At 45.1% G+C, this 14,711-nt stretch overlaps 1 protein-coding gene across 2 annotated transcripts in view; it reads left to right on the forward strand.

The window, feature by feature from the left end:
• The window catches only part of LOC147882960 (pyruvate kinase isozyme G, chloroplastic-like), a 58,071-nt gene extending 51,292 nt beyond the window's left edge, over window positions 1-6,779 (forward strand). The window contains exons 12-13 of one of the 2 annotated variants that reach the window (XM_087400621.1): window positions 1,544-1,652; window positions 6,549-6,779. In XM_087400621.1, the coding sequence (XP_087256747.1) occupies window positions 1,544-1,652; window positions 6,549-6,671 (232 nt within the window). In that variant the 3' untranslated portion in view covers window positions 6,672-6,779. Of the gene's footprint in view, window positions 1-1,543; window positions 1,653-6,548 lie in introns of those variants that run through there. The other variant, XM_087400622.1, reaches the window with a different exon arrangement.
• The last annotated feature ends 7,932 nt before the right edge of the window (window positions 6,780-14,711 follow it).

Below are 14,711 nucleotides of genomic sequence, written 5' to 3' on the forward strand. Positions count from 1 at the left end.
ACATTCAAGAGCCCATAGAGGAAGCGGGTCCTCTCTTCCATCTCGACCACTGTATGTAACTAGAAGTACCAAGAGGTCTGCCATGATCATCAAATATTTGGGGCAGCCGTTACTTGCCCTTGTTGCCTTTGTATTGAGGAGTCTATTCAGCATTGTCTATGGGATTGCAAACACGAGAGGATCATTTGGAAGGGGATTGCCATTCTTTTGAGCACTTTTGTTCCTTCTCCCCTCTTCATGACTTGGGGTTTGGTGGCCTAGCTCTCTCGTTTTTGGGGCCTCAGATATTTTATGAGAGGCATGATTCTTCTAGCTAGACAACATTTGGTTGAGTCATGCTCTTCGGATGACGTTTCGAGCTTTCCTTGTAGTTCTGCACATGCACATGTATATATGTTCCTGGATTTCCTTACAGACGTGCACATGCCGTAGTGGATACTTTTTGGGAGATTCTGACAAGCATTTCATCATGGAATATTTGGAGTTCCAAATGCATAGAGGCTTTGGATGGCTCCCAAATTCAGCCCTATCACGCGTTGGGTAGCATTTGAACAGATTTTGTATGCACCAAAGTGGCTTCTACCAAGAGGACAATTTTCATCAGGGAGTGGAGTGGCTCCCTATTTTTCTCAAGTCCACCACAAGGTTTGTTAGAACATGAAGTCAAGTTGAGGTGGCACTTTCAGCCTCAAACTTTGGTGCTTTTCTAGCTCTTTGGTGAGCATGCTTTTTGCCCATTGAGGATGTTTTTTCTCATGCCTTGCATGATGTATCTGTAGCTCTGCTCTTGGGGTTCTTTCATATACTTTGGTGCTTTTCTAGCTCTCTTTGACGAGCACGCTTTTTGCCCACTTAGGGTGTTTTACTCATGCCTTGCATGGCATATATCTAGCTCCACTCTTGGAGTTTCTTTCCTGAAAAAAAAACCTCAAAAATCCTGAGAGAAATTAGGAGACGTGTTAACTAGGATCCTAGTGCCTCTGCAATCCTCCGATGGGATATAAAGATATCTTGTATCTGCCTCTATTGGGTCGCTTCTCGCTATGGTTGGGGCCATAGCCTCCGTGATCTTTGTATTCGGTGGGCCATCTCAAGAGTGATACCTTGACTATGATTCTCTTTATCCAGTGGGATATAAAGACATCTCGTATCTGCCTGTGTCGGTTCATCTCTTGTTGTGGTGGGGGGCGTGGCCACCATGATCTCTATATCCGTTAGGCTATCTCAAGATTGATACCTTGACACTGATGGTCACCTCTTAGAAGAGCTGGGATAGACTGGACCTCCATCATGCATGCTTTGGTTTGTCTCTGTCTTGTGTGTGGGCTTTGTGGCTTTGGCCATTATATATATATATATATATAGAGAGAGAGAGAGGATTTAATATTATTGAAGTCCTACAGCAAAGATTACCAGTTGCATCTCTACAAATGGCTGTTAATGGCATACTTTTCATGTGTTTCACCCAGGATAAATCTTGCAAGGGTAGTCTTCTTTTGTGAATCAAGTTCATGTAATAAGCCTGTTTGTTTGACCTTTGCAGTAGAAAGGTGCAGAGAAGGTTGGCATTGTACCATGGAATCAGGCCAGTATACATGTCCTTTTCCGATGACGCTGAAGAAACATTTTCTGAAGCTATATTGTTGTTGCAGGTGAAGCATTCAGCTTTTTTTTTCAGACTGTTTGTATGCACGAATTACATTTTTTAACATAATTCTTCAAGAAAGAATTGAAGGACATATAAGGTGGAGCGCATGTGATGCCTGCTTCGAGCCATTATTTGATATGGCATACATACATCTATCTTTAGAACTGGAATATAGTTTCCACAATATTAGGAGGAGCTTAACACTTACTCTAATTTTTGTACTGAACAATTCCACTCCCAACCTGAAGGCCATTTTGATAAGAATAGCAACTGTTTTCATGCACTTGCATTTTAACCTTATATTGCAACAGCCTTCCTTGGATTATACAATCTTGATTGCACTCTAGAATGAACAAATTCAGCCTCCTTTTGTTAGTAGCAAGGCATATTAGGAATCATACATGAATGAGGGTGAATGAAAAGCGTGACGGAGATTCTGGGGCTGTCATAGCATGAATGAGTATGGGTGAGTGGGATGAGGAAAGGATTGGAAGAGAGAGAGAGAGAGAGAGAGAGAGAGAGAGAGGGAGGGAGGTGGGGTAGGGGATGGGACAGCAAGGAATATGACAGTTTATGAATCGAAAGCACAAAACAAGAACTAGAAAGGAGGAAAGTCAAATGAGTATCAGGCTTAGAAGGGTTTGAGATTACAGAAGTACACAGCAGACAGAAAACGGCAAGGACACCATACAGAACTAGAAAAGAAAAAAGCGGCAATCAAGAAAACAACCGGGCTGAAGCTGAGAAGTAGATGACCGTTTCCACTGAAGTAAACGATTAATTTCCACTGAAGGGAGTTGAGGCCGTACAGGCCTGCCAGCATTCCCTGGCTTGTTTGCCCTCCATTCCAGCCTCTCCTTGCTGCCAACCCTCGCCATCCTCTGTCTCTTGTCTATATTTGTTGTATGACTGACCGTATAGACATACGACAGTCATACTATCCTGATCACCGTTGTCTGAGGTGGGGTCTCATTCTCTTCCAAAAGTAGGACTGCAGGTCTAATACCACTGTACAAGGAGATGCATTTCTTACTTCAAGACACGAAGGAATGGAAAGTGATGTGGTTCAACATGAGAGGCATACATATGCTCATGGTGCGAGTATATTACAAGTGCTGCAGTACAAATACATAGAAGGTACTCAGGACGAATGTACAAGAGATCCCATGGAACAACTACATCGGAGGATGAATGGTTTTTTTTGCAAGAAAGAGACTTCTATTAAGTAAGAGAAAAAACCCGCGAGAGGAAGCTCAAAGCGGAATACATCATGAAACCATGAGGATAAATAAACCCCCTCAAAATGAGGTGGAAAACAACCAAGGCTAAGGCTGAAAGTGCCACCTCAACCCTGTAAGAGTCTTAGAGAAGAAAGGAGAATCCTTCCATTCTCTGAAGAAAGAAGCCCTCCTAGCTGAGGCTGCATGGGAGTCTCCCTGCATACTCGTCCATATGGCCATCAAGGTATGTATGATGTCTGTCCAGATACTAGCCAATGTGTGTGAGGGATGAACCTGAGTTCCCTCCAATGCCTCTGTGCGTCTGGCTCTCTAGATATGCCAGGCTGCTATGCTCGCCAAAATCTCCCAAGAGGTATCCACAGAGGCATGTACAGCTGCAAAAGGAATGTGTGGTACCACATCCAAAGAACAGGACTCGACCTGATGACGTCGAATTGAAATGGCCCGAGAAGAGTCAAGTCTCTCATAGAAGACCTGAGGCCCCGTAAGAGAAAGCCGAGCCACTGAGCCCCATGTCATAAAGAATGGGGAGTGGGCAAAGTGATTAAAAATCCTGGCTACCCCCATCCAAATCATCCTTGCCCGTCTACAATCTCATAAGCAATGCTGAATCGTCTCAAAAGCAGAGAGGCAATGAGGGCAAGTAGGGTCGGCTCCGAATCTGGATCTCCAAAGGTTCACTGCAATCCCACCATGGATAGAAAGCCAAAAGAAAAGAGTGATCTTTCTATTCCTGTGGGATTTCCAGAGTCTCTTCCAGAAGCACCTCTGCAAATCCGCAGTGATATCAAATGCCTCCCAATGAGGAACTCTGGAAGGTCTCCAACCTCTACTACTGAGCTGAAATCTCCTGGCATTACTGACCGTGTAGTGAAAGAAGGGAATGCTCTTCTCTCGATGCCCTGCGTCAATCCACTCCCACTCTCCAGGGTCCCACTGCAAATACCTAATGGGAACTCCCCCGTAGAGCCAAAGTCTCCAAGATCTAGTGGAGAGAAGCCGGGGGTTTGGGTCAAGGAACCACTATGAATTTGATCCCTCTTCCTCAACTTTTCTATAGCTCAGTCTCCAATGACTTCGAATATTCAACTGCATCGAAGTCTCATCATCCTCTGACCATTTGGTGGCGTCATAACTCCTCCATGGTGCAACCTCCTAGTGGTTGTGTCTTGTATTGAGGTAGACCAAGTGGTCTCCACATCTGATCCCCTGAAATGTCAGCAACCTTATTGGTCTTCATCTTTAATGTCCTAGTGACCATATGGTGTCTTGGTCAAGTACAAAAGTCACCTAGCTGTATAAGAGACCATCACTGAATCCCTTCTAAAGCCATGCTTGTTCCATGGGTCATATGCCATTCCTTGTACAAGGTCTCTTCTTATTCCATGGGTCATGGTCTCTTCTTGTTAGGTCTTCAAGTTATCCCTTGTGGTCAGGGTCTTCGATTCCTCTCTTGTACCTGGAGGTCTTTAGGTCATCTTTGTACAAGGAAAATAACCTTCCAAATACCCTATAACATCTTCCTTGACACTATCATTCATTGTCCCAGTGAATGAAAGGGCTATTGTAATTTTTGCATGCCAAGTGAGTGATGGTAACTGTGACCACACAGTCATGTTAATCAGCTTGCCATATTCCTCAAGCGGTGCTTCATGCTTTGATCCTTGAGTGATTCCAAACCTTTCACTAGGTAAGAGTATCAAGGGTGAGGTAACAAGTGGGAGACCTGGTGGTGCAGGAGCTGGCTTCAAGGGCCTCTTGCAAGGAGATGGTGAAAACATTATCCAATTCCTCCTCCTCAAAACATGCTAGAGGTATCCTTTCCTTTATACTAGAAAGGAGGTATTGATAATCCTGATTTAGTAAGCATTTTTGTGCAACATTGGAGACTGATTATCAGTGGGGGGCACTCAATAAAAAAGGGTTAGTGATTGTTCCTCAAGCATTATTCTAAGGTCTTGTGTCAAGCAAGTTGCCTCCTATAGCCTGTACCCCTTGCACTTGTGAATCCTCTACTGCCACTGTGCCTATGCATTATACCACAAGAAGCTATAACTCGGGGTGCAGCAGTTGATGGCTGACAACAACCTGCTAATGGCAACGGCAGTTGAGCCTGTACCTTGTGAGTGGTCAGATTCTAGTGGTGGCTGATGTATCTATTGATGGTCCCATATGTTGTGATTGCGGGAGTTGTGTACTCCTTGTAGATGTGGAGTTGACCAGAATGCACCACTTAAGAGGATTTAACCATGGGTGGTGGCCTTCCCCCCTCAGTCCCATTGGGAGGCCATGGTGACCTTGAATATACATATGGGCAAGAGACCCTCTAGAGCATACCTCCCATGACTTTTTGGGGGCTCTTAAGAGGCCATGGTGGGCTTGAATATATATATGTGCAAGAGAAGACCCTCTAGAGTATACCTCCCAGGACTTCATCCCACATACAATTGAAAGGCCATGATGGTCTTGAATATATATATGGGCGAGAGAGCCATCCAGAGCATATCTTCTGGGACTTTTTGGGGACTCTAAGAGGCTACGCATGGCTATGGGATGGGGATTGGGACCCCCACACATGGTGCATCTACCCATTGACATGTGGGCCCTTCTGGGGCTCCAACAGCCAACTGATCTCAGATGCAGGTGTCTTCATGATCTGCTTCAGCTACGAGAACAAATTATTTAAGAGAGTGGAGAGGCAGTCCTTTTTCTCTGAGCCTCTTACTTGCATGGTGTGGCAATTTCAGCCGCAATCCTCGTTTCTCTCAGGATTTCATTTCTCATGCCTATGATGTATCTGTGCTTTCAGTTCTTGGCTCCTGGCCGTTTCTTCATAGTTAATAGAAGTCTTTTTCAAGGAAGAAAAGATAAGGCCAGACAGAGAGGTGAAGGGCAGGAAGGAGCGGGAAGATGAAAAGGACTGAGGGGAGGAATGCCGGAAGGAGGGGAAAAGCCCAAGTGAATGCCAGGAAAACCCCAAAGGAAAGGGAAAATGGGCTGGCAAAACAGCTGTCACAGGTTGAGGGAAGAATTCGGAGGGAGAGGCAAGCTGAGGAGGGAGCAAAAAGAGCAGGGAGGAGGACAATGGGGGCTGGGAGGAAGAAGCTCTGTGTCATAGTAGGATGATCCGTCTTTGCTCAGGTCATTGGTTTCACAACTCAGCACAATTAGGTAACGTATTTACATACAGGGCTTGTAAAGCAAATGCATGAGTTTGCAGGGATTATTTTGAGTATTCACAGATCTGTTTCATTTTTGGAAATCAAAACCAAATCAAGCTGATAGTACTATCAATTGTGATGTCTTTCTTTGCTGCACATGAAGTAGTTTTGTTTGAAACCCATTCATGATATTGAGGATAAATAAATCACCCATTTGGGTGAATGATCTTTCCAGAATGCACACGCATCCCAAGTCAGTGAAAAGATGCATGAATCATGGATTGGGGAAGGGGGCATGTGATGCTGTTACTCTTACAATAACAGAAGTTAGTTAAAAGTGTGATGGTTTCTACATTGATATGGTCCCTAAGAAAACGATCCAGAAAATCATCATATGTCACAGTATACTCATATGTCACGGTATGCTCAAAATATGTATTCCCTAGATCATTTTTGAAAATATCTGATTCTATCTGATGTTGGATGTGGTTTCTCCAGAAATGTGGGATGCTGAAAGATGGAGAGTACATTGCTATTGTTAGGAGCGGAAGGCAGCCCATATGGCGTTCGGAAGCTATACACCATATTGAAGTGAGAAAGATCAATTGTAGTGTTGACTAATCTCATGCAAAGGAGCATTTGTAGCAGTGAATTATTTGTCCCTCAACTTTCTCACATATTTGTGCTTCAACTTCCATTCAGTTGTCTCGACTGAAATTCAAGGTTATTTGGTTGTGATTTAGAATTTGTGGTTTTCAAAATTCAATTCTCTCACACCCCCCCTAAAGCAAAAAAATTCACAATGACAAAACATTCACACCTTCAAATATCAAACCTCCAATACCTATCTGTATTGTAAACCCTAAGATAGCAAGCATAACCCTACAGCCTTCATAGTCTAATTTCTGAATCATGCAAAAGGTCATCATCTAGATGGTATAATCTAGGGTATAGAACAGAAAACATATAGTTGTAGCGCGTAACCAAGATGATCTAGATCAACATTAGTGATGACACATCTATTGGAACATGAAGTCAAAGAGTGTTCTAGGTGTGTTTTTATAGTCTAGTGAGTCCTATACATGCCACGTGTCATATTGGGAGTTATACCATATGTACACTTTGGCTTTCTAGAGTCTAGTGTCACACTCTATAGTGTTGTACTTGTCTAGTGTCACATCAAGCTTTTCTATCATGTGAGTATTTTGGTTATCATTGCTTTGTACTTTCCATTTCCTTTCATTGCTTTCTAATTCTTCCATTTCTTTTCCATTCCATTCCTCCTACCATGTGCCTTCATGTGGTATTAGAGCCATGCTCCTAGCCCCGTCTTTCCTTCCCCTTCCAAGAGGTTATCACGCCAACGGCCTTTGGTCTCCGGTAACAGCTCCAGAAGGATAGGAACCCCTCCCCTCAGACAATTTATGGCGATCACGGTGGGGCATTGCTGGTGTTGAGTAGCAAGAGGGAAGTGGAGTTCTAGGGTCCTAGAGGAGAGAGTTCTTATGCCGAGTAGTTTTGATACCCTTGAAGGAGTGAGTGAGAGAACTAGGAGGTACTTAAGGAGAGTGGAGAGGAGACTTTCGACTGACCAAACTAGATACAAAAAGCATTACATGAGACGGAAGTTCACAAAGTCCTTAGGAAGAGCATAAAGTGAACCTATTGGAGTTGTAGCTAGAGCAAGTAACTTCATCGAGACTCTCATGGATTTGGACCAACAAGATCGGTGGTGGTCAGAGATCCCGACTCCGGAGAAAACGAAGTTCAAAGCGGGGAATAAGTGAAAGAAGAAAGTACTAAGGACGAGGGCTCCTCGGACATGCATCAAGGTCAAGACAGTTCCTTAGCTCTTGTTGCAACGATGTCTTCATCAGCAGCCACTTCAACGGGAGTAGTACCCACTTCGGCATCAGACTTGACATCTGCCATGCATAACCCTGGTCCTTCGAGTCTAGTTTCTACATCTGTGACACGCATGGGTTCACCTTTTGCTCCGACGTCCCTACTGTTGCCATTATCTCTACCCTTCCCTCCTTATCCATTCTACATGGCTTCGACCCCTTCCTTCTCCTTCCCAACTACCTCCGCATCCCTATTGACCCCCACATTCCCCATGTCTTCACCATCTACTTTCGCAACGGTAGCGCCTGCAGCATATGCAGTACCATCTATCTCTACTATGGCTACATCAGTAGTAAAACTGCACCAGTGTGGTCTCCTGCACGGGGTGTTGTCTCATCATCCACTCCACCATATGTCTCCTTAGTACCCACATTGAGTACTACTCCATCGGCAGGCCATTCTGCTCTTCCTTCCATCTCAGCTCCCGGGGTGAGTACGGTGGTTCTCACTCCTGTCAGTCCTGGAGAAAAAGCAAGACTTCTTGAGTTATTCAACAAAGTCCATGTGAAGACTCAGAATTTCAAAGGTCACCTACATGAGGATGTGGAAACTCATGTGAGGAAGTTTCTCATAGCATGCAAAGCCAAGGGTGTGGAAAATGAGCATGCCTTCCTACACATCTTTCCTTCGTCATTGGAGGATGTAGCGGATGTATGGTATAGCCAATTTTTGGCTGACCATTTTCAAACTTGGACAACTTCTTTTTTCGTGAAGAAATTGACAGGCAGCCCGTCATGTGGAATGATTGCATACTAGATAAGCATGGTAGATCACTGGGCATGTCACATTATATGGAGTGGTTTAGATGGGAGTTGGGACCTGCATCCATGGTGGGTGCTTGGAAAGCTTTGAGGATGCTTCCAAAGGATCAGAGAGCTCATTCAGTTAGTCACCTCAGAGGAAGTGCAGCCAGGATGCAACAGATAGACGCAGCCATACTAGTGGAGTGGATGGATACAAACCATTTGCCTATTTCTGAGTCCACTTGGTTGGGGGCTTTTTCGAGGACAGATATCCCTCTGCAGGTTATAGCCTTGCAGGATGCACATGAGGATACCCTTGTCTTTCAAGTTCATGTAGGAGACAGACTCCACAGATCTTCAAAGGATATTCTTTTGGAGGCTCCTTTTCAGCCTATCAGGATTGCAGGATACATGGAGATGGGTAGAGACTCAAAGTGGTATCTTAATCCAGACCTTGTTCTCTTGACTATTGGATCTTGGAGGATTTGGCTATATGGAGGTTTACCTATTAGATCCTTGCAGTGGGATCCAGGGGAATGGGAGTGGATAGTTGCAGGGCACCGAGAGAAGAGCATCCTCTTCTTTCGTTACACGGTCAGAAATGCGAGGAGATTCCAGCTTAGTTGTAGGGGCTGGAGGCCCTCTAGAGCTCCTCATTGGGATACTTTCAGATTTCTGCAGAGATGCAGAAAAACTTTTGGAGGAGGCTTTGGAAATCCCTTAGGAATAGGAAAAACACGTTATTCATCTGGCTTACTCTTCATGGAGGGATTGCAGTGAACCTGTGGAGATCCAGGTTCGGGGCTGACCCTACATGTCCTCGATGCCACTCAACAGTTGAGTCAGTGTAGCACTGCCTTTGGGAGTGCACTCAGGCGAGGACTGTTTGGAAGGGTGTTGCCAGGATACTTTGCACTTTTCATAGAGCACCCTTCTTCATGACTTGGGGATCAGTTGCTTGGTTTTCACTCACTGGTCCACAGGCTTTCTTTGAGGGACATGACATGGATACAACTTTCTTTGTTTGACGACATTTGTGGAGTCATGCTCCCTCCGGGATCTTCCGTTTACTCCATTCAGAGATCCCCACGCTTTTGTAGATGCATCTTGGGAGATTTTGGCTAGTATCACAGCATGGCATATTTGGAGAACCAGATGTACAGAGGCTTTGGAAGACTCCCAGGGTCACCCTTCTCAGACTATGGCCAGTATTTGGGCAAATACTATACACACTTTGATGGCCATTTGGGTGAACGTCCAGGGAACCTCCAAGACTGCTACTGCTAGGAGGGTTTCTTTTCTCAGAGTCTAGAAGGATTGTCCTTTCTTCTCTGACTCTCCTTTAGGGATGAGGTGGCATTTTCAGCCACCACCCGGGATTTTTGTTTGCTCATTCTGAGTTGTTTATTCTCATGCTTGACATGATGTAGTCCCGCACTTGAGCTTGCTCTGTGGTTTTTATTCATACTTAATGAAGTACTTTTCTTGAAAAAAAAAAAACTTGGACAGCTCTAAGGGAGGAGTTTCTACAGACTTTCAAATTGGAGAAGTTTGAACATATGATTGTCTAGGAGTTTTCCATTGACACCATGAAGCCTGGAGAAAGCATCTATGAGATGTACACAAGGATGAGGGTCTTGGTGGTGAAGATGTCTGTGCCACCTAATGATGCTGTCATGAAGGGATGGCTTTTGAAAGCATTACCCCCTACCATTGCTATAAGGCTGGTTGGTAAACTCCTTGAACATGCCTCACTTCAAGAGGAAGCTGTCAAGATGGAGTGGTCACAGTTAAGTTTTGCCTCATCAACGACTACGAACACCCAACTCCCAAAAGAGGAGGGATCATCCGCATGGTAGCAACTGAAGGAGTTAGAAGAAATCAAAGAAGGCGTGAAAAATCAAATAAAGGTGGATGGCCAGTCGTCCTTTGAGGCCCAGATTCGAAGTGCACAGAATGCAAGGGTTTTAACCATGGTTACTGGGAGTGTCCCTCCAAGCGTAAGGTACCTACTTCTACCTCATTTTGTACATTTTGTGAGATCCATGGATATGATGTCTCTTAGTGTAGGTACCTCAAAGGATTAAGGAAGCTTCTCCTATAGTATACTTTGGGGGAACCTCTAGTTGCTACAGTCAACATAATGGTACCCATAACTTCTAGCCTAGCACCACTACCTCCTGCTCCCCCTCTTGCATGAGCATCTAAGCCACGTCCTCCTTCTGTCATGCTGCCTCCATTGCTTCCGACTCCCCCTTTGCTCCAAGCTCCTACATCCAATTCAATTGGTGCCCCTTATTTCTATCCTCATCCTTACTATGCACCGTACCAACCACGTATGTCAGGAGGTGGCTATGGACCCCCTTATCAATGTGATCAAAGGGGTGGTTTCCGAGGTGGACATGGAGGTGCAGGCAAAGGTACAAACTTTAGAAGACCCATCATGTGTTACAGATGTGGTGAGTGTGGCCACTACCAAGATGATTGTACACAGCCATTCAGGGGACCCTCTTGTACACAGTGCAACACAAGCGACCACTACACCAGAGATTGTCCCAATGGAAGAGCGGAACCCGCATCCCAAGTGAATATGATTGATGTAGTAGTGGAGGGGGAGGGCAACAACCTCCATTTGTTCAGCGGAGTGTTGGATGTTGTAACACGATCATAAACAAAAGGTGACAAACATAAGGATGACTCAGAGTCAAGACTGGAGACCTCAGCACCAATTAGTTTGACAAGTGTTTTCCCACCAAGGTCATTCTCCCCCTCCAAGGTACACAGTACGCCTAGGAATAGACCACCCTTGCTCGTGATAGTGATTCAGAAATGAACTTGAAGGGCACACAGCTATTAAGGTCAACCACTAACTTCGGAAGTGACTCATCCTCGGATGATCACTCTTTGCCTTTGATGTATCAGAAGGTGGTAAAGACAGTCACGAGAGATCTTCAAACAAGTTCTGAAGTTGAAGGTAGCACACCTCAGTTTCCGTCCCGCAAGTCCAGAACTGTGAGGTTTGCAACAGAAGTGACAACCCTCGGACAACACAAGGAAAATGAGGCACAAGTAGGTCCTTCCACTTTTTCCCCAACCGCACTCAACAGAGAAGGGGCGATGGGGAAAAGACCTGGTCTTGCCTAGCCAAAAGGAAAAGGGGTGATGGAAGAGACACCATAGGAGACAATGACTCACAGTTCAGACGTACATCCACATCCTTGTGTAAGCTTCGACCCTTGACCAAAGGCTAGGAGGATGAGGTCGCACAAGGCTAATACTAGTGTCCAGCAATGCTCCCTGTTTGAAGATCTTATGAGTTTCAAGCCCAACATCACTCTACGACAACTTTGTCGGTTGTCCCCCCAAATCAAGCACATCAGACCATTACATTTCTCAACCTCCTTCCAGGAGGTTGACATAAGGGATCCACTCCGAGTGAGCCAACACTTGACGGCTCAGCATGGGTCTACACCAGACCACTTCTCTACCTACATTGCCCTCACTTGTGAACAGAGTCCCAAGCTCGCAGTGGAGATTCATGGAGCAGAGCTGAAGGACGTCTTCCTTGATGGTGGGGCGGCCGTGAACATTATGTTGAAAGGTACACTCCAAAAACTGGAGTTGAAGTTGACAAGTGATGTTCACTTTCAAGTACGCATGGCTGATCATCGCAAAGTAAAACCAATGGGTCCAGTCAAAGGTGTTCACATGAAGATTGGCGGAGTAACTTTTCTCTCCAATTTTATTGTCCTTGATATGACCGAAAATGAATAGATTTGCCCTCTCTGTCTTGATAGGCCATGGTTGCGGTCCGCAAAGGCCATTCAGGATTGGTCAATTGATGAAGTTCGGTTGCCTCTGGGATCCACATCCCTTGAAATCGATATGGTCACAGGACAAGCAAGCACATACCAATAGAATTGGGAGAGGGGGATTTTGAAGAATAAGCCGAGCCGAAGAGGAGCATTGGGCTTGTGGGGACTGGTGGCCCGTGGGTGGTGACCAAGATAACATTGAGGAGAAAACCTTGGAAGGATTCGAAAGTTTGACCTACTTGTTGGATCGAGCTGATCAAGAAGACGAGGAAGGTGTCATTTTGCATTGCATGGGAGACCTGGGCTCCTTAGCCGTCAACATGGTGGAACTATGCCAACAAGAAGATCAGAAAATGGAGCAAGCAGGATTAATCTACCCAGTGGATTACTCGGATTGGGTGAGCGAAATTATCATTGTATCCAAAAGAGAGATTGACAAACTGAGAATATGTGTTGACTATCGGAGTTTGAATGCTGCAACACGATGTGATAGGTTCAGTGGCAGGACATGCTTTATACTCATTCATGGATGGATATAGTGGGTACAACCAAGTCCGAGTGAAAGAACAGGATCAGCCCAAGACTACCTTTGTCACTCAATGGGGAATGTACGCCTATCGAATGATGCCCTTTGGATTATGTAATGCCCCTGCAACATTTCAACGACTTGTCACCAAACTCTTTCAGGAGAATATCAGCAAGTTTCTTGAGGTATTTCTAGATGACCTCTTTGTTTTTAATGGTAAAACTGCCTCCCATCTTGATCCGGCCATACAAAATGATCATCTACATAAGTTGAGATGGGTCTTTGATAAGTGCAAAGAAGTGCAATTGTGTTTGAACCCTGACAAACGATTCTTTCTCGCACTCCGAGGTGTTCTCCTTGGTCATATTGTTTTTGCTGAGGGCATGACTACTGACCCCGCCAAGGTAGAGGTGATTATCTCATTGCCTATCCCTCATACACCCAAAGAGGTGAAATCTTTCTTAGGGCATGTAGGCTATTACCGAAGGTTCATACGTTTTTATGCCGACATTACTGTTGCACTGACAGAAGTCTTATATCAAGACCGATCTTTTATTTGGGCCACCCCACAACAACTAGCCTTTGATGATCTGAAGCATCGCCTCATGAAGGCCCCCATCCTCAAGCAGCGAGATTGGTATGTCATTTTTCATGTCCATGTGGATGCTAGTGGGTGGGTAGTAGGTGCTATATTGGCTCAACCTAACTAGGATACCATTCGCCAGTCGACAACTCAATGGAGCAGAACGCAATTACAGTATTTACAAAAAGGGAGGGTCTCGGCATGGTTTATGATAAGTTTGTGATGATCGCTGATCATCAAGCTCTTAAGTATTTATTGAATAAGCCTACTCTTGGTGGCCGGTTAAGTAGATGGATTCTTCTTTTTCAAGGATTTGAATTTGACATTGTGGTGAGGGTTGGCAGACTGCATCAACCTGCAGATCACTTGTCCAAGTTACATTCCAGGGAACCACCCAATGGTATCAAAGATCAATTACCCGATGCAGGCCTTTTCGAGGTGATGGAACTACCCAATGAATGCATGTTTGTGGTGAACTGCTTCCCACCATGGTATGCCAACATAGTACACCTCTTGTCTATAGGTGGCTTTCCTCCAGATCTGACTCCAACAGAGAAATGCAAAGATCCTTCAAGCTTCCTCTTTTAAATTGATTGTAGGCCAATTGTACAAGCTCGGGAAGGACGAGATCTTGAGACGATGTGTGCTTCCTTACAAGACACAATCCATTCTTGAAGAGGCACACGTTGGCATAGGTGGAGGACATATGGCCTCAAATGCTACTACTCGGAGGATCATGCGTGCGGGGTTCTGGTGGCCAAAGGTCTTCTACAACTGCCATGTTCATGTGACCCGATGTGATTCATGTCACAACGAGCAGGCTCCAAGCCTACAAGGCGCGAGTACCTTCCTCTCCAACCATTCACTTCAATGCCCCCCTTATATTGTTGGGGATTGGATTTCATTGGGCCCATCTCTCCAGCCACATGCTAAGGGAACGAGTATGCTCTGCTTGCCACCGACTATAGAACCAAATGGGTCGAAGCCAAGGCAGTTAAGAACTGTATAGCCCAGGTGGTAGCCACATTTCCATATGACCAAATCATATCTTGGTTTGGCTGTTGTGTTGAGTTGATGAGTGATAGAGGA

This window comes from Dipteris shenzhenensis, chromosome 29 (genome assembly GCF_047967505.1).
Source record: "Dipteris shenzhenensis isolate YYH24624 ecotype China chromosome 29, Dip_SZ_1.0, whole genome shotgun sequence".
Lineage (NCBI taxonomy): Eukaryota > Viridiplantae > Streptophyta > Polypodiopsida > Gleicheniales > Dipteridaceae > Dipteris > Dipteris shenzhenensis.